Source organism: Syngnathoides biaculeatus, chromosome 3 (genome assembly GCF_019802595.1).
Source record: "Syngnathoides biaculeatus isolate LvHL_M chromosome 3, ASM1980259v1, whole genome shotgun sequence".
NCBI lineage: Eukaryota > Metazoa > Chordata > Actinopteri > Syngnathiformes > Syngnathidae > Syngnathoides > Syngnathoides biaculeatus.
In genome coordinates this window covers 23,198,473-23,221,100 of record NC_084642.1, presented here as the reverse complement: position 1 = coordinate 23,221,100, position 22,628 = coordinate 23,198,473, and the positions used below count along the sequence as shown (strand labels likewise).

Sequence of the window (22,628 nt, the reverse complement as noted above, 5' to 3'; positions counted from 1 at the left end):
AGAGATTCTCCCAAACTTCTCATTAAAAATAAATATTTATATTCAGGTAGTTATTTCCAAAATGACATCTTTAATTTATAACCACATTACCACAAACCTTCAGTGATCTTAACTAAACGTTGTTAATTTAGTATTCATCGAGCGTGCATTTTTGTAAATGGTCTACATTTTGATAAAGAAATTAGTCGACAATTAACCTATTGTACGTTTTTGTAGATTGTGCTTACGCTTTCATAGAAATCAAAAGACTTTCTCTTTTATTAACCCAATGTACAGTATGTGTTTTTTTTATAAACAAAGACAATTTAGGTATTTACCCTCATTTATGAAAATACAATGCAGAAAGACAGTATTCGACCTTACTAAGGGAACATTACTTCAATATATATTAAAACCAATTTATAAACATTTGAACTTGATCTGACTTAAACTATGACCGCATTCTGAGGTCAGACAAAAGAAAAATCAGAAGTGGTGCACAGAGAAAAAAAACTGTGCTCATTTTCCTCATATCACCTGACACGGAAACGGTCTTCTATGCTTTAAGCAGAAATTATGATGAATCAATGTGATAATATAGTCATTAGTGTGACCGTGTCTTACCAGACTACTGCGCTTTCGTATTTGCGGCCAGCGCTGCAGGTTGGAGCGTGCATGTTAAGTGCAAAAGAAAAAGCACAGTGAGGTTAGGTGCTAGTGGATGGCAACACCGCAACAAATTAGAAGAAAAAAAAAATCAAATAAAGGCAAAGTCAGACTTTCAGGCTAATTGTATACAATTGTGCAGTGTTTGCCCAAAATGACAACGTGTACTATTATGAATAACATCATGACATTTTTAGAAAACTAACATCTCTTTAAAATGGCAAATAATTTAAAAAACCTAATAGTATGTCACCTCTGTGTACGTAATACCACAACCAATGAGGTTTTCTTTGTGTGCAACTTCCTGACAACAATTCAGACATGCAGTACCAACATCCCTTCATGTTGAACAAAGCAAGAGACAGACGCTAAATAGGAAGCCAGCTTGCACGAGCACGCCCTATGTGTACATAAGCAGTGACAAGTCAGAAGAGGCCAGGAATAATCAAAGCGACTGTCAGTCAATTGATGCGCTTGCTCGATTGGTGTACTGGCTACAGCTGAATCAGGCGACGTTCACACTGTCCCAAAAAACTGACCAAAACTTCCTTGATTGACACATTAGGGACCCATGGTTTAAAAGATGGCAAAAGTCCCTAAAAAAAAAAAACAATGTTTTTTTGCAAAAATTAAAACTGCATATTATTTTCTTTTTAATCTTCATTAATAATCCCAATAAAATTTTTAGTGTCCCCTAAAATCTCTCTATAACTGAAGGTTATAAAAGGATGAATGATGTCATGAAAAAAATATCACTGAATCCATAAATTCTGCTTGCAATGACTTTTTAAAATAGTTATTATAGCGATAATAAAGATGTAATTAAAACAACCTCAACATCCTAAATCATTATAATGATGACAATAAAACTAACAATGAAAATAGGTACGTTTCCCCACAATGTCTTTATACTGACAAAACATTTTTAAACAATTAATAATATCATTGTAGGTACTGAAATTAGTTTCTCAGATTTACTTACCATTATAAAGATGGAATTAAAACATCTGCACATTTTCATGACATTATTCATTTTTCTTTTCTTTTGTAATTATTTCATTATGCCATACACCATTTATTAACTACTTTTAGAAAGTGTTACAACTTCTATCTTGCGACACATCTTGTAGGAGAACTGCAGCCCAATTTCAAAACTGCACGCATGGCTTGCATTTGTGTATAAAAGGCACACTGCGAGCGGGACAGCCGCAGTGATGTCAGCGCATTCACCGCTGCCACGAGTGTCGTAGTGGCTGTTGCACTTAACTCCGGTAGGTGTCTGTAGCACATGCTTCAAACTGTGGTCAGCTGACAAAACAAATCAAATTTCAGACATCGGTGTATAAAATTGGAATTGCAAATGACGATGCCTGGCTGTGCCTTTAGAGATGTGTTAAAGACGGTACACAACAAAAAGCTGCTGCTACAAGCCATGCAGTAAAGGCGTGCAAAAGCAAACCCTACTGGTCCGCGTCGGCTGTCTCCATTTCTTCGCGTGAGCTTCACGTCCATCAGAATCTCACCCATGTCGTCCTCTAGGCTGTTGGGGTCATCCAGACGCAGACACAGCTCGTTTACCCTCCACAAATGAGATGGAAAAACACTTAGGCCATGTGGTACATGTCTCAAAACTGAGGGCACCAAGAAACAACACTAAAAAAAAATGTTACTTTCTTATAAAGCAGTCACTGTACTGGTTGTAGTTTTATCCTCCTGTCATGTCATGTCCATCATGCTCCCAGCATGCGTTACAGTGCATCTAGCATGCTGCGAGGATGTAAATAGTGTTTAAAGTGCATGTTTAGGGTCCATTATTTCTTCAGTCATATTTTTGTTTTATTATTTGCTAGTTATGCTATTCTGTTTGCTGTGGTGTGATAATTTTTGTGTTGATGTGATATTTTGGTAAATATAAACGACAATCTTAACGCTTCAATGAACGTACCATACATTTAGATAAAGTCAACAAAATAAATATTTGAGAAGGCTCACTTGTCCAGGTCCAGGTCACTGAGAAGGATGTTGGCCGAACCCATGAAATCATCAGTGGTCAGGTCACGATCATACACCTGGATTGAGAGACCCACAGTTACCAAGGTAGAAAACACTTCCCTTTGTTGTGCTCATCATGGTGACCCACCTTGACATAGAGGCACTGACTGAGGTTCCGGACGGGGACAGAAAAGTTCTCACTCCACAGGGGGTTCAGGTTCTTAAAGATCACTTTGCTCTTATAGATTGTCTTACCCTCCAGCTTGAACTTCACATATGGGTCACTGGTTCCTGAAAATGGAAAAAAAAAATTATATTGTGGATTTTCCACACCATAAATTGTCCAAAGTCAATAATGTGCATTATACATAAGCACAGGTAAGGCCCTGTAGCTCAGTGGTCAGAGCACTGGCTTGGTAAACCAGGGGTTGTGGGTTCGTATCCCACTGGAGCCTCCACTCCCTGAGGAGGGTTGCGTCAGGAAGGGCATCCGGTGTAAAAATTGTGCCAAACATATGTGCGTTCATCTGAGATGACACGCTGTGGCGACCCCGAAAGGGACAAGCTGAAAGAAACTTACTTTTATACATAGGTACGGGTGAAAATTAAGAAAAACTCACATTTATAAACAGACTTGCAAACACCAAAGGCATGGAAAAAAAAACTTTTTAGGCCTACAGAACAAGAGTACAGAAAAGGGGAGGGGGGAATTTCTATATGTAAAAAAATAAATAAATACATGAGAAAAAATACACTGTTCAAATTGATATTGATGTCCAAATTTCAGATCATCATGAAATTTGCCTCATTTCTTTACTCTTTTGTTTTGGCCTCCAATTTGAGGGAGGCCGATCTCCACCTCCACCTGATGCCTGCTTCAAGCTGTGCCACATGAATACCATCCTCTTCTTGAAGCACTCTTATTTCAGAACAGAAGTGACTACAATCATTGTCTGTTGCACTTCATTTTTCACCAATACCAACTTGAAAGGCTAATCCAAAAAGCATCCTTCAGGGAGATATTTAGTACAATACTTTTCTGTTTTTATTGTTAATATCTGATTTTGAAGTTAGTTCATTCTGAGTTGAGAGATAATCCGCAACATCGCTCTCTGGCTTATTACATTTAACATGAGATTGATGCAGCCAGTACTCCCAGTACTTGCGGATCAACTGTTGTCAGTGATGTTATTATGTGTGTGAGCTCTGTGATCTCTTTGTGACAACACCCAGGGCCAGAATAAATTGTCTTTGATGTTTATAGACTTACATTTGTTTTCTTAAACTCTAAAATTGTTATATTTTTATGAAAAAATAATTTAAGATTGAATTTTACTAGATGTTTACAAAAAATACTGGTAATTGAAGACTAAATGGTCATAACAAAATCCACATTTTATAAAATTAAGTCAATACTAGTTTTGTTTATACAATAACCAATATTAATGATCAATATTACTTTTGTTAACTAATAGCACAAAACAGGTTAAACTAAACACTGATATCCACAAGACCTCGAAGAATGGTCAATGAAGGAAAAACTAATATTGTTCAACAAATTATATTTATATCGATTGTGCAAAAAACATGGATTAAAGAGTGATATATATATTTTTTTTAATCATGCAGATCAATCTATTATAATTGAAACGGTCCAACCCCAGAATCACAATGGCACCTCCCAAGATCCACGGACCAGGAAGTAGACTAACTAACAAACAGAAATACAAAGTACTATGAATTGTTTTCACCTTTATTAATATAAGCTTTGCTTGAGGCACATTCTAGTTACAGTATATATGATCATCATGGGATTGCTAAAACAAACCTAAAAGTGGATTAAGATTTTTGCATGGTACCGCACGTTAAGTATATGGGTTACTTTTTTTTGTCCATCCATCCCTCCATTTTCTGAGATGCTTTTATGGTGATTAAAATGTATACACAATGATCACAAAATTGGCACTTGAATATACATAGTTTCTTATTAGGAGCTTTAGGTTTATGGTTTTTCAGAAGTTAAACGACAAGCACAAAAGAACACGGACAAAAAAAGGACTATCTGTTGATCTTAGCTTGGATTAAAAAGCAAAACAAAACAGATTCAGTCAGTTTCTCAAAATCTTCTGGAAGTTACCACATGTGCTTTCCAGTAAATAAAAAATGACACTTCTTCAAGTCAAGGTTTTGGGATGATGAGCCACAAGTTCCTGTTCTGCTCCCACATTGAAATTATTGCTAACCCGAGGCACATTTCCCTTTTCTGATTAGGATGGAGAGAGTGTTTGTTTACCTGCGCCTTTTTTTTTTTTTTGCTTCTTTTGTAGATTTCATTACGACAATCCAACGGTTGTAAATTGGAAGCTACAAAGCACCAACACATTCTAAAGTTTACACTTAATATGTGGCGGCACGGTGGTTCAGCTTGTAAAGCGTTGGCCTCACAGTTCTGAGGTCCTGGGTTCGATCCCGACCCCGCCTGTGCGGAGTTTGCATGTTCTCCCCGTGCCTGCATGTCATGCCAATTCCGACTTCAATCACCGCAATGTGTTTTCGAAGCCACGCCTCAAAATGCAGTGTTTAACAAATCCAAATTACATTTTAGTCTTTACTATTGATATAGTGATTCATTACAAGTGAAGACAATTTAGCTTTTTACCAAGCAAATGTTTTTTAATGAACATCAATGAAAATTTCGACCATCATCCTTAGCTGCGCTTTCATAAATAAATCAATGTCCAATGTCCACCCCTCTCCCACAAAAAAGGTCTCATAAACATTGGGAGGGGGGTTGTTTTTTGTGAAAAGGAACCCAAATGCCTCACATCCTTGAACAATGTTGCCTGTTAATGGCTTTGCTCTAGTATGTTGAATGCTGTATTAACAACCAAATAGGTCATCAGACAAGTGCTCATCTTTTCATGTCATCTACAAACTAGTCTTCTTCTTTTCCTTTCGGCTTGTCCCGTTAGGGGTCGCCACAGCGTGTCATCTTTTGCCATCTTAGCCTATCTCCTGCATCTTCCTCTCTAACCCCAACTGCCCTCATGTTTTCCCTCACCACATCCATAAACCTTCTCTTTGGTCTTCCTCTCGCTCTTTTGCCTGGGAGCTCCATCCTCAGCATCCTTCTACCAATATACTCACTCTCTCGCCTCTGAACATGTCCAAACCATCGAAGTCTGCTCTCTCGAATCTTGTCTCCAAAACATCCAGCTTTGGCTGTCCCTCTAATGAGCTCATTTCTAATCCTATCCAACCTGGTCACTCCGAGCGAGAACCTCAACATCTTCATTTCTGCCACCTCCAGTTCAGATTCCTGTTGTTTCTTCAGTGCCACTGTCTCTAATCCGTACATCATGGCCGGCCTCACCACTGTTTTGTAAACTTTGCTCTTCATCCTAGCAGACACTCTTCTGTCACATAACACAACAGACACCTTTCGCCAGCTGTTCCAACCTGCTTGGACCCGTTTCTTCACTTCCTGACCACACTCTCCATTGCTCTGTATTGTTGACCCCAAGTATTTGAAGTCATCCACCCTCGCTATCTCTTCTCCCTGTAGCCTCACTCTTCCCCCTCCACTTTTCTCATTCACGCACATATATTCTGTTTTACTTCGGCTAATCTTCATTCCTCTCCTTTCCAGTGCATGTCTCCATCTTTCCAATTGTTCCTCTGCATGCTCCCTGCTTTCACTGCATATGACAATATCATCTGCGAACATCATGGTCCAAGGGGATTCCAGTCTAACCTCATCTGTCAGCCTATCCATTACCACTGCAAACAGGAAGGGGCTCAGAGCTGATCCCTGATGCAGTCCCACCTCCACCTTAAATTCCTCTGTCACACCTAAGGCACACCTCACCATTGTTCTGCTGCCATCATACATGTCCTGTACTATTTTAACATACTTCTCTGCCACACCAGACTCACGCATGCAGTACCACAGTTCCTCTCTTGGTACTCTGTCATAGGGTTTCTCTAGATCCACAAAGACACAATGTAGCTCCTTCTGACCTTCTCTGTACTTTTCCACGAGCATCCTCAAGGCAAATAATGCATCTGTGGTACTCTTTCTAGGCATGAAACCATACTGTTGCTCGAAGATACTTACTTCTGACCTGAGTCTAGCCTCCACTACTCTTTCCCATAACTTCATTGTGTGGCTCATCAACTTTATTCCTCTATAGTTCCCACAGCTCTGAACATCCCCTTTGTTCTTAAAAATGGGAACTAGAACACTTTTCCTCCATTCTTCAGGCATCTTTTCGCCCGCTAGTATTCTGTTGAATAAGTTGGTCAAAAACTCCACAGCCATCTCTCCAAATTGCTTCCATACCTCTACCGGTATGTCATCAGGACCAACTGCCTTCCCATTTTTCATCCTTTGTAATGCCTTTCTGACTTCCCCCTTAGTAATCATTTCCACTTCCTGGTCCTTCACTCTTGCCTCTTCAACTCTTCCTTCTCTCTCATTTTCTTCATTCATCAACTTCTCAAAGTATTCTTTCCATCTATTTAGCACACTACCGGCACCAGTCAACACATTTCCATCTCTATCCTTAATCAGCCTAACCTGCTGCACATCCTTCCCATCTCTATCCCTCTGTCTGGCCAACCTGTAGAGATCCTTTTCTCCTTTTTTCGTGTCCAACCTGGTGTACATGTCTTCATATGCCTCTTGTTTAGCCTTTGCCACCTCTACCTTTGCCCTACGTCGCATCTCGATGTACTCCTTTCGCCTCTCCTCAGTCCTCTCAGTATCCCACTTCTTCTTCGCTAATCTCTTTCCTTGTATGACTCCCTGTATTATGGCGTTCCACCACCAAGTCTCCTTCTCCCCTTTCCTACCAGATGACACACCAAGTACTCTCCTGCCTGTCTCTCTGATCATCTTGGCTGTCGTCGTCCAGTCTTCCAGGAGCTTCGGTTGTCCATCAAGAGCCTGTCTCACCTCTTTCCGGAAGGCCGCACAACATTCTTCCTTTCTCAGCTTCCACCACATGGTTCTCTGCTCTACCTTTGTCTTCTTAATCTTCCTACCCACCACCAGAATCATCCTACATACTACCATCCTATGCTGTCGAGCTACACTCTCCCCTACCACTACTTTACAGTCAGTAACCTCCTTCAGATTACATCGTCTGCACAAAATATAATCTACCTGCGTGGTTCTACCGCCGCTCTTGTAGGTCACTATATGTTCCTCCCTCTTTTGGAAATAAGTGTTCACTACAGCCATCTCCATCCTTTTTGCAAACTACAAACTAGACGTCCTCAAAAAGGAAATGTCAGACTTTGATCCCGTCTTCTGTTTAGCACTATCTGCCCTGGTGCAGGGTAAACACACAGTAGCTGGGTGTGACTCAAAACAGGTTACAATAAACCACCTGGAACCTTACACCTACAGGAACATTAAGGCTAAACCATTGCAAACACAGTGAGATTATCTCACATTCCTAAATCAGTCAAACATTGGACAGGAAATATTACAGCACACTGACAATTCAATTTAAGGTGAAAAGTAGGGCAGGGCTATGAGTGTTAATGATTTAGTCTCAATATTTGGCTTGCAACATCCATCCATCTTCTGAGCCGCTTATCCTCACAAGTGCCGCGGTAGTACTGGAGGCTATGTCATTGGGCATGAGGCAGGCTACACCCTGAACTGGTTGCCAGCCAATGGGAGGGCACATGGAGACAGACAACAGTCGCACTCACAATCATACCATGGGGGAATTTAGAGTGTTCAATTAACGGATGTTTTGGGGGATATGGGAGGAAACCAGAGTGCCCGGTGAAAACCCATCCGAGCACAGGGAGAACATCCAAAGTCCATATCAGCGGGGCCGAAGTTTGAACCCTGGTCCTCAGAACTGTGAGGCCAACGCTTTACAGCTGCATCAGCATGTCGCCTTTTCTTGCAACATAACATGCCATGTCATAGTCCAAGCCGCGTATCCTCACAAGGGTTGCAGGAAAGCTGCAGTGTATCCCAGCTAGCTCTGGGCGAAAGGCGGGCTACACCCTGAACTGGTCACCAGTCAGTCGCAGGCTAGATAGACACCATCGCTGAGTGGGAATCAATTTCACGCTGCTTGCACCAGTCAGGCGTGTGTACCACTGCACCATCAGTGACTCTTTTTTTCAAAACAATAAAATAAAATAACTTTGGTCTTCAATACAACTTATGAAATGAAATACTATTTAGACCCCAGTGAACCCTTTTTACTTTTTTTTTTTAAATAGAATGCAATCTTGAATGATCCAAACGTGTGTGTCATAAAGACAATTTCGCACAATTTCATTTCCAATGCCTCCTGTCGGTGGTGGTGGTGTGGGAGAGTAGTTGTAAGGTGGGGAGGGCCTCCACCCCTTTTTTCTGTGGTCTTCCAGCCAGTCAGACTGGGCCCCACAGGAGTTTAGCTAGCCTGTTACTTCACACACACTGCACATTTTTATAACTCACACGATATTTTTTTTGCACATTAGGCACATTTATATCCCATTCAGGATCCTCTGGGGGCTGGCACGAGGCATGATGAGGCGGATGTCAGGCCAGGTCCTCATACATCTTTGCTGGTCTCCTGTCAGGTCATTGCCCTTCTCTATCTACTGCTATTTCCCCAATTTTAATGCAATGTACGGCCATCGGTGGGAGGAGGGCAGTGTCGACCTGGGGAGGACACTCGACCAGGTGTTCCTGTACTCCAGCCTGCTCTTTTGTCTGACATGCGTTTCCCTGACAATTTTTTTATGCACCACAACATTCACACATCCTTTAGATAGCTGGTTGGCCTGAGTGGGGTTGACGGCTTCAGGTCATCATTGCTCTGTGAGCGTCTCACCTCACACCTACCAGTCCACCCAATTTTAATGCATGACACCCAACCTGACACAATCATGATACAGGGGTAATGCGGTGGCCAGTTGGGGACCTCGTAACCATGTTAATAGGGGTGGGTTTTCACATTTGTCTTTGCTGGACTCCTTGATCATTGCTCGCAACGAGCGCTTAACATGGGCTCACCTTTTTCCAGGTGGCAGCTGGCTCCTGCGTTGGGCCCTATTTGTGGCTGGGGTCCCCATGCTCTCTGGGGGTGGTGGCAGTGGGCTGCGGAAGATGGAGGTGGAAGAAATTGGCGTGTGGAGTTCGGTGGTCTGGTACCCATGCCCCTCCCCATTGGGACTGGTCGAGATGCTTCAGTTGGACTAGGGGACCGCCCTGTCTCCTGTGTGGCATCCCTCTAGCGTGATACCCTGCAAGGGGATTGGGTCGCTGTCTTAGCACCCACTTGCGTAAGGAGGGGGCGGGGCCCACCGCCCACCCTTAGAGCAGTTGACCAATATGCATGTGACATTCAAATCCGTAATAGGTTTCAGAGACCCAATTGACTTTAACTGCCATAACACAGGTTATATAAAGATATCAACCCACAGGTTCTTACAGGTGATTAGACACTTGAAAAAAAAAAAGAATCCCACTGCACCACTCATCAGTGCTACTGCCTTACTGACTTCTCACCTTCTGTCTTCACTCATCTTCCCTGATTGGTTAGTTGATGTATGTCCTCACCGGGTCCGTGTGAAAAATTCGCAAGGTTTCATACAATCAACACTTTTCCATGTTCATATATAGAGGCCCTGTTACAAGCAATCACTGGTCAAATATTGGTCATATAAAGTCAACTATGTATGTTTTTATCCTAAAATTTAACCGCTATACAATTTTAGTAACATATATTCAACAAAATGATTTAAGCTCTTAAATTTCAGGGTGCTATTTTACTCTCTGATATTTTAAAACTAGGCGATATGGTGGAACAGGTGGAAAGCTTTGGCGTTAAATTTCTGAGGACCCGGGTTAAATCCTGGCCCTCCCTGTGTGGAGTTTGCATGTTCTCCCCGTGTCTGCATGGGTTTTCTCTGGGCATTCGGTTTCCTCCGACATCCCCAAAAACATACAACATTAATTGGACAGTCTAAAATTGCCTCTAGGTGTTATTGTGAGTGTGGCTGTTTGTCTCGATGTGCCCTGTGATTGGCTGGCAACCAGTTGAGTGTGTACCCTGCCTCCTGCCCGTTCACAGCTGGGATAGGCTCCAGCACTCCCACAACCCTTGTGAGGATAAGCGGCTATGAAAATTGATGGATAGACGGATATTTTAAAACTATATGGCCCAGATTAAATGTATGATTGAGGCAAGAACTAAAGAAGGACCAACTGCATTTTTGATCAGGCTAAAAATACGGCATTTACAGTGAAGAAAATAAGTATTTGAACACCCTGCTATATTGCAAGTTCTCCCACTTGGAAATCATGGAGGGTCTGAAATTTTCATCGTAGGTGCATGTCCAATGTCACAGAGACAATCCAAAAAGAAAAATTCAGAAATCACAATGTATGTTTTTTTTTTTTATTTATTTGTGTGATACAGCTGCAAATTGGTATTTGAACATCTGAGAAAACCAATGTTAATAGCCTTTGTTTTCAATCACAGAGGTCAAACATTTCCTGTATGTTGTTCACCAGGTTTGCACACGCTGCAGGAGGGATTTTGGCCAACTTCTCCACTCAGATCAGACAGGTTTCTGGGTTGTCACTGAGAAACACGGAGTTTCAGCTCCCTCCAAAGATTTTCTATTGGGTTTAGGTCTGGAGACTGGCTAGACCACGCCAGAACCTTGATGTGCTTCTTACCGAGTCACTCCTTGGTTTTCCTGGCTGTGTGCTTGGGGTCATTGTCATGGTGATAGACAACAGCCACTACCCATCTTCAATGCTCTGACTGAGGGAAAGAGGTTGTTACCAAAAAATCTCACAATACATGGCCACGGTCATCCTTTCCCTAATACAGTGCAGTCATCCTGTCGCATATGCAGAAAAACACCCCCAAACCATGATGGTACCACCCCTGTGCTTCACAGTAGGGATGCTGTTCTTGGGATGGAACTCATCATTCGTCTCCCTCCAAACACGGTTAGTGGAATTATGACCAAAAAGTTCAATTTTGGTCTCATCTGACTACAGAACTTTGTTCCATGACTCCTCTGTATCATCCAAATGGTCATTGGCAAACTTAAGATGGGCCTTGACATGTGCTTGTTTAAGCAAGGGAACATTCCGTGCCATGGATAATTTCAAACCATGACGTCTTAGGTTATTACCAACAGTCACCTTAGAAACGGTGGTCCCAGCTGTTTTCAGGTCATTGACCAAGTCCTGTCGTGTAGTCCTGGGCTGATTCCTCACATTTCTAAGGATCATTGAGACCCCACAGGGTTATATCTTGCAAGGGGGCTTCACTCCAATTGAGATTTACCGTCATGTTTATTTTCTTCCATTTTCTAATGATTGCTCCAACCGTGGACCTTTTTTCACCAAGCTGCTTGGCAATTTCTCCGTAGCCCTTTCCAGCCGTGTGGAGTTGTACAATTTTGTCTCTGATGTCTTTGGACAGCTCTTTGGTCTTGGCCATGTTACAAGTTGGGAGTCTTAATGATTGTATGGGGTGGACAGGTGTCTTTATGCAGCTAACGACCTCGCACAGGTGCATCTGATTCAGAATAATATATGGAGTGGAGGTGGACTTTTAAAGGTGGACTAACTGGTCTTTGAGGATAACAATTCTAACTGATAGACAGGTGTTCATATACTTATTTGGAGCTGTATCACACAAATAAATCCTTGAAAAAAATCCTACATTGTGATTTCTGGATTTTTCTTTTTAGATTATCTCTCTCACAGTGGACATGCCCCAACGATGAAAATTTTAGACCCCTCCATGATTTCCAAGGGGGAGAACTTGCAATATAGCAGGGTGTTCAAGTATTTATTTTCTTCACTGTATTTGTTTTTTTACTTGTTTACTTACATTCCTGTTCCCTTTCTGCACCCAGGCTACCATACCCGTGAACCCTTTCAAAGGTCTTGAAACTTTCAAGGATTATTATTTTTTTTTGTTTTTCCTACCAGTTCACGTTTTGTGCATAGGCAAGCTCACATTTCCAGCATAAGGGCACCTCCCTTGACTAAAGCCATTGTTTTGACAAAGACATTTTTTGTAGTGCTTGTGTCAATTCACATCAAACAGGTACTTTAGATATCGTACTTAAATATTTACTTCAAGATTATTCGATAGGCCAGTGTTTTGAGAGTAAGATGATCTGAAGTGCTACAGGTGATAAAAGATAATAGAGCAGTTGTTGTGAAAAGGAAAAGGAAATGTGATGAGGTGGCTAAAAATAAGATAAAATGAGTTTATATAAATCCATGCATTGTTTCACAATTCAAAATAGTTCACAGTATTGTAATAACTTGTGGTGTTTGTGGCATGATTACAGTCATATAGCCCAAGAATTTTGAATAACTGCTGAGATCAGCATGTTTTGACGGGCCAGTCGTTTCTCATGCAAACGAGTCACTGCCCACTTGGTTGTTTAACTTGTCACTTGGTGGGTGGGCAGACATGAGAGTAGGGGTCTCCAGCCATTTATCATCTGTGAGCTACTTTTACAAAAGAAATGTGCTGGAGGGATAAATTTTAGCAACATTATTTTTGCTAATTGTCAGTTAATATGCTTGCTTTGCACATAAAGCAGTTTCTTCGGCCTTCCAAGTCAAGAAGGGATATATGAACATTTGATGGGGAAAGTAAATCGACACGGAAATAAAAGTGGTCAGCTCTGGGTGCCTCGCTAGCATTCCAAACTATGTGCTGATTACTTCAAACTGGCGTTGTTGAGAAAGACTTAGCTGAAAGAATTGGATACATTGGCAGTGACTGAATTCACCTGCACTTCCAACTATTTTTCCTACGGACATCATAACCTCAACTGCCAGTAAGAGAACTAACTCTCATCAATGTTTTATGGAAAGTACATTTGTGAATTTGTGACAATGCTGGGAAAGTGGAGAGAAAAAAATAAATAAAGTGCCCACCACGCCAGTCTCGTCCAAAGACAAATTTGGTAGACATGGTAAATGGAGGAAACCACTGCCCTCGCTCTTAAAGGGGTAGACTCATAATTACAAACAGAACACAGGTCTATGCTAGTAGGTCACATTAAAAGTCTCAAGTATGCAACAGATTAAACAGAAAGCCAGCCATTTCAGTTGAAAGCAGCGATTTCCAGAAAATTACAAGGCTGCTACACTCTGATGAACTCTTATAAGGCAATCACCCAAATAAGTCTTGTACAGTATCAGAAGCCAGCTTACAAGACAGATGTTAAATTGCAAAGCTGTTTTTGCTACGCGATTTCATGTGGGCAAGAGCATGGCAACAGAATTTGAAGGTCCTTTTATGGATTCTTATGAAAAGGGTTGGGAATTTAGGGAACATTTGAACTATGTTTCACTTAGGGGCATGAAATTGGGTAGACATGTTAATCGTGACAGGCTGCACGAAAAAGTCTCCAAGACCCATGGGTGAACTTAAACGGGAAGTCAGCTATTTTGCTGTGAAGCAGCCATTTATTTTCTTCTCACCAGAGCGGTCCCTGATGACCAGGTTGCGTCCCTCTTTCAGGTTGATGGTGAGCAAGAAGGAGCTAAGAGACTCTCTGCCACCTTCGAAGACACTGCTGGACTCCATGTCACCCTGGAGACACACACACACACACACACACACACACACACACACACACACACACACACACCATTTACTATGAATTTGGTTCATCACAACGCACAAATTTCAGATACCTGAAAGGTCATATTTTGATTATTTTCAGGTCAAATCTACAAAATAGGACGACTTCATATAAGTAAACCTTTCAAGGAATAAAATAAAAGGTTAAAGAAAATTCTTGGTAGAAAATATTTTTGAACTATAGTGAAAGTATGAGATTAAAATAACAGTTATCGCAAAAACATTTCCATAGAGTACAGCAATGCGAAAACAAATTGCAGGGTTTTAAGAAAAAAAAGTCAATACCATAGTAGATATTGGAAAAAGCAACATTATGGGGAAAAAAATCTGAAGAAAACGGTTCAAAAGGTGAAATTGTAGAGTTAAAAAGAAGAAATATTTATGATGAATAAAAGGGAAACAACAGTTCTGTATGGTTATGAGCAAAACGATGACTGCAATGAAAGTGGCACTTACACAAAAAAGAACAAGAAAAGCTATGAATGTGAAATTATGAGAGATTTTTAAAAGAAACAACAGGAAAGTTATGAGAAAACCCTCACAAAGTTAAAATTGTGATGCACATTAGCAGGTGGATGACAATTTTAACTGAACATTAGCGTGTGAACTAGGGCTGCATCTAAATTATTTTAATAATCAAGTAATGTGTCGTTTTTTGGGTTTTTTTTTGATGAATCAGAAAATCTCAGAGTATGTGACGTTGAAATGCTGAAATTTTGAGAATTTGGAGAATTTGAGGTGAAATAAGCTGGGCAGAGCACAGCGTCAAATTTGAAGGTAATTTTAAGGATTGGTCACAAAAAGAGGCCCTTTGAAAAGTGAATAAAAATGGCATGGTAGCCATGCCCGTAATAAAACAGATCGTCAGCAATTTTGGGTGAATTTGGCCTAAATCAAATGCAGGTATAATAGATGGTTGGTTCTCAACTATTGTCACCCTGGGATCCGTATTTTTATTTTATTTTTATTATCGTTAAGTTGCAAACTACTTTTACATACGTCAGGAATTTAAAAAAAAAAAAAAAGGAGACGTGTAGTCATAGAAAATGTTTTTAAACATCTGGTGATGCTTACATGTTTTAAGTGCATTTCAGGACACCTTGTTGATAAACTGGATGACTAGAAATGCATATCACAAAGTACATTTTGCCACTGATCTCTATCGGACATGGCAACAACAATAATAGCTTGTTTTCTTTTTAGGAAACTAAGGCAGACCAAAGCAACTGTCACAGTTTTACCTGTCAGTATTAATGTGCTATACTCTTTTCACATCAGTGACTTGTCAAAAATGGCTCCATAACCCGCGTTTGGTTCCCAACCCATCAACTGAGAAGCACTGTGATGGGCGGCATTAAATTGTGAGGCTTTGTTCCTATAGCCCCTATTGTGGGTATAGTGTCAAAGTTTGACGATAATTTCATAGATTCATCTTAATACATTGCAGCTCGTTGTTCCTGATAAGAGGAAACAAATGCAACATTTGCAGGCCGATAAAATACCGTACTCTCTGTAAATAATTATCTGACATCTTCTATTGTCAACAGACTGAAGTGTTTGTTAATAAATAAAAGCTGCTGGTTACTACTGTAAAAACGTCCTCACCTGGCGTCATGTCATCATAGGTGCGGTAGCAAAAAGTCCCGAGCCGCCTTTTACTGTGGACCTTAGGTCTGATCTAGCAGAAGTTCTGAGCAGCAGCCAGTCTCCACAGTCAACTGCAGTAGCCGGGTGGCAGGCAGTGGTGACACCAGACACCCTGTCCACAATACTTCTCCTTTTGTTCCACCGACAAATCTGTTTGCTCACTGGTAAGCTTTATTATCGCTCAAAAAGTGTTTTGGAAACACCAGAGGGATTACATCACAACTTTTGATCATTGTATGTATTGAACTCCCCAGAATTATACTGCACACATACACATCTGCACCGTCCAATGAGTCCAATATAACAGACCAATAAACAGCTGCAGCTGTATACAGTAAACCCATGCAAATTATTATTTTTTTTTCAAACAAACTATTGCCTGGAAAAACACACCTATAGTATACGCCTATTTTTGTCCCTGTACCGCCCTAACGCCCTGCTCCTTGTGCAAGCTGAAGAGTAGCTATCAGTTGATGGCCTGCTGGTTTGACAGTGAAAAGAAGCTGGATGGCAGATTCCAGCAGAGCTCCAAGCCAGGCAAGGCTACTTGAAGAGGGGGTGGGTGGGGGTGTAACGTCTCAAGATCATGGTAATAGTACAAGGTACAGTAAGAGCTCAACAAACCAAAGAGTCATTTGCGATATTCAGTGTATTTGAAAAATTTTGAATTTATTTATGACTGACTCCAAAACATGATTGAGGGTCACAGCTTGGGGCATATTTGGGGTTTAAAATCTTCATATAGGTATCGCCAAAGACTTTTAGGGCGTTGTGGTGGTACTTTTCAGATGTGAGGCGGAACAATAACGGTTTAGAAAGCCAGTGTGGCAACCGCACACACAGTACAGCGAGGAAAGAAAATGCCAGCTTGGATGGCCAATGCGGAAGATGCTTTGAATTCGTACTGCAGGGCCGGGAAGCTTTTAGGCAGAGAGAGCCCTTAACGCTAAATATTTTAAAATGCAATTCCAAAAGAGCCATTCAATATTATTTAACACTAAATACAAGTGGATTTGTGTATTTTATGTAAGACCAGCAACTTTTCAAGTACAATAGTCTTGGAATCAATTTGCAATAACATTATTGTGTTTTTGCTAACCAATGATAAAAGTATTTCTTACCAATAATGAGACTTCTGCTGCTGCATGCATGGTTTGCTGATGGCTTTGAAGTCTGTTTCATACGTTGTAAGATTAAGATTTTGCAGGCGTTGAGATTTTCATCCGTTAATCATGAATGTAGGTTGGTCTTTATGTTTTTTTAACATGAGAAAGACTTCTCACATGCATACGTGGAGCTAAACATTGTCAGTACAGCAACAATCACATGCCGCAGTGTGTGGTACGTGACGGGAAGTGGGTTCCAAGTTTCCACAATCAGCTGGTCTGCAGGTTAAATTTCTCCCCACTTATGTTTGCTCGCCAACAACGCTTGCTTACAGAGGCATGCCTTTTATTGGTTTGATTATCTTGTCTTTATGCGAGAAGTTGTCAAAACGTTCTCGGCAACATCAAGCATGACTGTTTTGTTCCACTAGGACTAAACGGTCTCTGCCTCATTTGCGTTGCCTACGTGACAGAAATGACATGTACAACTATGTCGTTATGAGGGCTCTGCAGGCCATATGAAACCATCAAGAGAGCCGGATAAGGCTCGCGAGCCATAGGTTCCCAACCCCTGGTTTACCCAGGGAAAACCTGTAAAGCCGCCATTTCAAGACAAAGAAGCCATAGAAATTCCGCTTCTACACATGTGCTCAATGTGACAAACAACATGCTGTGATTGGTTTGAAGCGCGAGTTCAGGTAATGCAGAGTGCACAACTGAACCTACTGAACCTCACGATACACACAAAAACATACACACACCTGTGAAGGAATGTTGTCAATTAGCGTTGCTGATAGGGATATTTCACATCTTCATGGGACGATTATTACAGTGGAATCCAGATATTCTTTGGAGATGGCTGAATCAAATTTCAGACACTGTCGCGCTGTTAAAAGAAAAGCTCGTGTTCCGGGACACATCCTCAGCAAATAGACCTGACATGTCATGTGACCCTCTTACCTATGGGTGGACAATTCATTTTCCAAAGGGGTCATGTGGGGAAACAAGAAGAGTTGTCGCAGGCTCACAACATGGTACTGTTTAAAATAAATTGAATGTGTATATGTAAGGCAGTCAATTGAATTGTTTTGAAAAGTCCCTACTTGCTGGGATTTATCATTCAGAAATACACATTTTAAACGTGGCTAACATTACAACAGGAGTTGCAAATGAAATACAATATTTACTGATAGACATGTTTTTAGGATATCATGTAGCAGATTTTTCAAGATACTTGTATTTTACTCAAATATGTATTTTTCCGATGACTTTTTAATTTGTGTTTGTATCTTAGTCATGAGGTCTCGTCTCATCATACCAGGACGCATTTGTAATGTATAATTTAGACAGGGCTTTAATGGCATCGATGGGTGTAGGAATGTTCAATACCGCTTTTCCAGACCGACGCTTCTACAAGTTTTCACTCTTTAGTACTCATCCATACCACTAGTAATGGCCTTAATACCTTTCTTTCTCAAACAAATGATGAAAAACAATGTTCCAAACTGTCCCAATGTAGCACCAAATACTGAAAAGAAGGACTTTGGGGCTTTTCATACCGCACTAGCTCAGTGGGCAAGGTTAAGGGCAACATTAGCACGGTGCGGCCATCACCAACCATGCCCTTATTTCCTAGTGCTGAAGTAGCGAACTCTTGGAAAGTAGGGAGTCAGGAGGCTTTCCCCACTAAGTTGAGCAGAACTGGGCCATATGCATTTGTCACTATTACAAAAGAAAACCCTGACATTGCTTATTTTAAGGAGGAGGAGGAGGTGACGCAGAAGTTTAAAAAATAAATAAAGGGAAAGTCTGCATACCATAGTAATTTCACAGCAGGATCTCCCCCACAGTTTATAAACTCACTTCTGAGCAATAGTTCCGTGAAGAGGGTTTTGAAGTGTACTTCAGGATGAGCAGGAACAGTTTGAATGAAAAGGGTTCATTATATCATTTTTACGTTGTCGCAAAGCTCGTGACACTGGGACACCACATTTATTATGACTTTCTCCATTATCCCTCTTCCCATTTACAGGATAAGTCCTCCAAAATAGTACTCAGAAATCACTCCCCCAGGCCCTCTCCAATTAGAGGCCCTTTCCGACATCACACGCCATGCTAAAATAGAAAATGTTGCGATTGGAATGTACATCGTGCCACGTCACCTGCACTCTCCACTTACTGCACCGGACTACGACACAGCCTCCCATGGTTCCGCCTACTCAGTACATAAACAAAGAACGAGAAACTCGACTGCGGCTTGTATGTTGACAAGTGCAGTGTGAAAACGCCTCGCTTTTTTTTTTTTTTTTGCTTTAAGTATCAGTGTCTGGTATGCCTTCACAAGTGCTTGATACACTGGAATAAGGGCGTTATCAGTCAGATATCACTCATCCCAATATGGGTGTTTTAGAGAGAACACAAATACAGTTGAACCTTTGACTGTGAACTAAATTCATTCAATGTCCAATTTATTCAAGCTCCAAAATTTTTTTTTCCATAGGAAATAATGTAAATGAGTTTAATCTATTCCTAATCTCCAAGTAGTAAATTTATTTTTTAATTCCTATTTATGTAAAAACACATACGTCCCGTACTTAAACAAAAAAAGAAATGCATAAACGTATAGCAACTTAAATGCGTATCATTTACCTTTCGGGTCGCAGTGTGTTGGCAGAGAGGAAAGGAGGAAGTGTGACGCTGAAGTCACCTTCCTTGATTTGACTGCGTAATTCTCCAGAAGCTTCTCCATTTCTTCTATTATCTGTGGCCTTTGCTTTGCAAAGCTAGTCAATTCTTTGGCAACACTAGCTGCCTTTTATTACAGTTTTATTCTTTAGGATCGTTGAAATAGTCGACTTAGCCACACAATGTCAGCAAGAGCCCAAACAAACATGCTTCCCATTTTTGTACTTAGTGATTATACTATTATATCTCCTTAGAACTTTAATTTTCCTTCGCTACTATACTTCTGTCTTTCTTTGGGCCCATGGCAAGGAAATACATACTGGAAAAATAACCAAAAAACAATCTTGAGACGCATGAGCGGAGGCCCACTATGAGCACACACTGGCTTGAGTATGAGTAACTGCTTGACTTGAAGTAGGCAGCGGCTCATCTCACGTGCGTTCAGCATCACTTGTCTTGAGTCGGCAACCCGATCAACGTGGGCCTAGCTTTGCCAGGGTGTTTGGACACCGAGAAGTAGGTCAAAAACCGGGGCATTTTTTCTGCAGATTTTTCAGTCAAACGCCGATTTGTACAACTACACCAAGACGCTCGAACACTGAGATTGCACTGTACTGTAAATAAGTGAGTTTTTCAACAAACAGCTGGAGAAAGGTTCCAAAGAAAAGAACCTGATTAGGTGAATTGGTGAAAATAAACTGCAAGCAGGCACGTCTGTTTTTTTTTTTTTTTTGTGAGGGCATAGAGGCTTGTCGGATCTGGCCCGCAGGACATAATTTGCCCAGGCCTATGACAACCGACTGACTTCTCATCAAACCTTTTTCACTTTCACAACTTACATGCATACTGTCGTCCGCACCGGTGTCTGTGTCCAGGCTGTAAACGGTCATAATTTCGGGCAGCGCCAACTCCTCAGCCTCTATTCCAACACCGCCTCCTCGGCCCGACAGCCGGCGCCATTCTGTGGGTCCATCGTCCATGTGCATGCTGTTGAACGACTCCTGAGAGGACGCCCAGTCTGTGTAGTCTGCAGGCACGCTTAGTGTGTGCTCACTCCCGGTAGTTACACTTCCTCCTCCCCCTGCGCCACCTAAGCCACCTCGTCGGGCAGGATGGGCCAGTGGCGTGTTAGGGCTGCTGTAGCAGGGTGCGGGACTCTTGCGAAGGTAAGGAGAAGAGGATACAGCGCAGTAGACGTCCTGCTTGAAGTCCCGCATGTCTGGGACTGAGGAGCTGAGGCGGTGGTCGATAGCGGATGGTTGCAGACGGGAGGGCACGGGCCTTAATTTTTCTGCCTTGTCCCGCCGCAGCTTCCGGCGCAAATTCTGCAGCATGATGGGATTCTTGGGGTCCAAATTTTTTAGTGCGTGCTCACGCACATCTACGACACAAAGAAAAACAAACAAAAAAAGACATTAGTAATGCTTGCTTACACATATTTGCCTCACTCACAGTCAGTATGGCAACGATGTGATTTAAAAAAAAAAATTGTCAACACCATTGCTATACAGGTGGAAAGAGAAGTTAAAAAAAACTTGTCTTTCCTTGAATGAGCAATGACGCACAAAGTGAATTTTAAATGTTTCTTATGGTTATACAAGTGTAAAAATAAGCCAATAAAGCTAAAAGGAAAGGAAGAAGAAAATAAATAAATAGATAAATAAAATCAAAACTATAAAATAAATATATTTACTGAGAAATTCAATAAAACACTCTGGTTCGGCTAAGATTACTCAGATACGGTCCAAAATTTACATTTTTAACATTATCCCACAAGTATAAAAAAAAAAGATGTTAAAATTGATTGATAAAACCAATAACACAGTAATGCAGTGCAAAACATTTCCATTTTTAATACTCAATGACTATAGAAGTGTGTTTGTAGAACTAATTAAAAAAACAGATGAAGGCATGGTGCAAAACACTTTTTCCCCACACTACTCTTAAAAAAAAAGGTGAATACCTACTTTTAAAACAATCACTTGATTAAAACAGCCAAGGTGTTGTGCAAAAGAAATTGTAATGTTCCTAATTTTCACACTAGAGAAAAAAAAAAAGTTCACATTTACCTATGAAGCCAACAAAACACTTAAATGACTAAGGTACTAAATTTACATTTTGAAGTTGTCATCAAAACATAAAAAGAAGTTGCCCATTGTTGATATTTATTATTTTTGTATATTGTAAAAACAACGCGGCTGACACGATAGCATGCAAGTTGTTGAAGATGCAATAAGCAAAGTGTTGTGTATTGTCATCTCTTGTGACTTTCAGACGCTTAAGAGTCCGAACTCACTTTTCCAGCCCTTGAACACATCGCCTAATTGCTATGGATGGACGCCAACACCTGAGTCAGTACCAAGACAGATGAAAGCAGAACAATGACTCACATTTACAGAACACTACGGGCACCCAAGGTAACAGAATAGAGTCGAACGCGAGTGTATAGCTCAAAGCTGGGGAAAATTATGATATGTGTATGGAAAATAGTTCAGTTTAATAATAACATACAAATGATTTCTATTTTTACTCAATATTTTACCATAAAGCATTTCCTAATTATTTCACCAATAGATTTTTTAAAACGTTTGCCGAAAAAATATTCAATAATTTACAATGCAAACCAACCAATTTTTCATGTGACTATTTCTTAAATATGTCAGATGAGGTGAAAAAGTTTTTTCTTTCATTTCAATTTCATTTAGAAATGAGGTTATGAACACGTCGCTGGACATTTTCTTTCAGGGTCTTGGGGTAAACTGCTGAATTCATGGTTCCATTTATCACAGCAAGGTTTCTAGGTCCCGAAGCAACAAAACAGGCCCCGAGCACCACACTACCACCTCCATATTTTACTGTTGGTAAGACAGTCTTTTTGCGAAAAGCGTCTTATTTT

The 22,628-nt window shown here is 40.8% G+C and overlaps 1 protein-coding gene across 7 annotated transcripts in view; it reads right to left on the bottom strand.

Moving 5' to 3' along the window:
• LOC133498259 (multiple C2 and transmembrane domain-containing protein 2-like) overlaps positions 1-22,628 on the bottom strand; it is a 46,976-nt gene that overhangs the window by 17,035 nt on the left and 7,313 nt on the right. For 6 of the 7 annotated variants that reach the window (XM_061814873.1, XM_061814870.1, XM_061814871.1 and 3 more), the window contains 6 exons: positions 20,572-21,113; positions 14,132-14,243; positions 2,786-2,928; positions 2,638-2,714; positions 2,110-2,224; positions 604-636 (listed from right to left, as the gene is read on the bottom strand). In XM_061814873.1, the coding sequence (XP_061670857.1) occupies positions 604-636; positions 2,110-2,224; positions 2,638-2,714; positions 2,786-2,928; positions 14,132-14,243; positions 20,572-21,113 (1,022 nt within the window). The remainder of the gene's footprint in view (positions 1-603; positions 637-2,109; positions 2,225-2,637; positions 2,715-2,785; positions 2,929-14,131; positions 14,244-20,571; positions 21,114-22,628) is intronic. The other variant, XM_061814872.1, reaches the window with a different exon arrangement.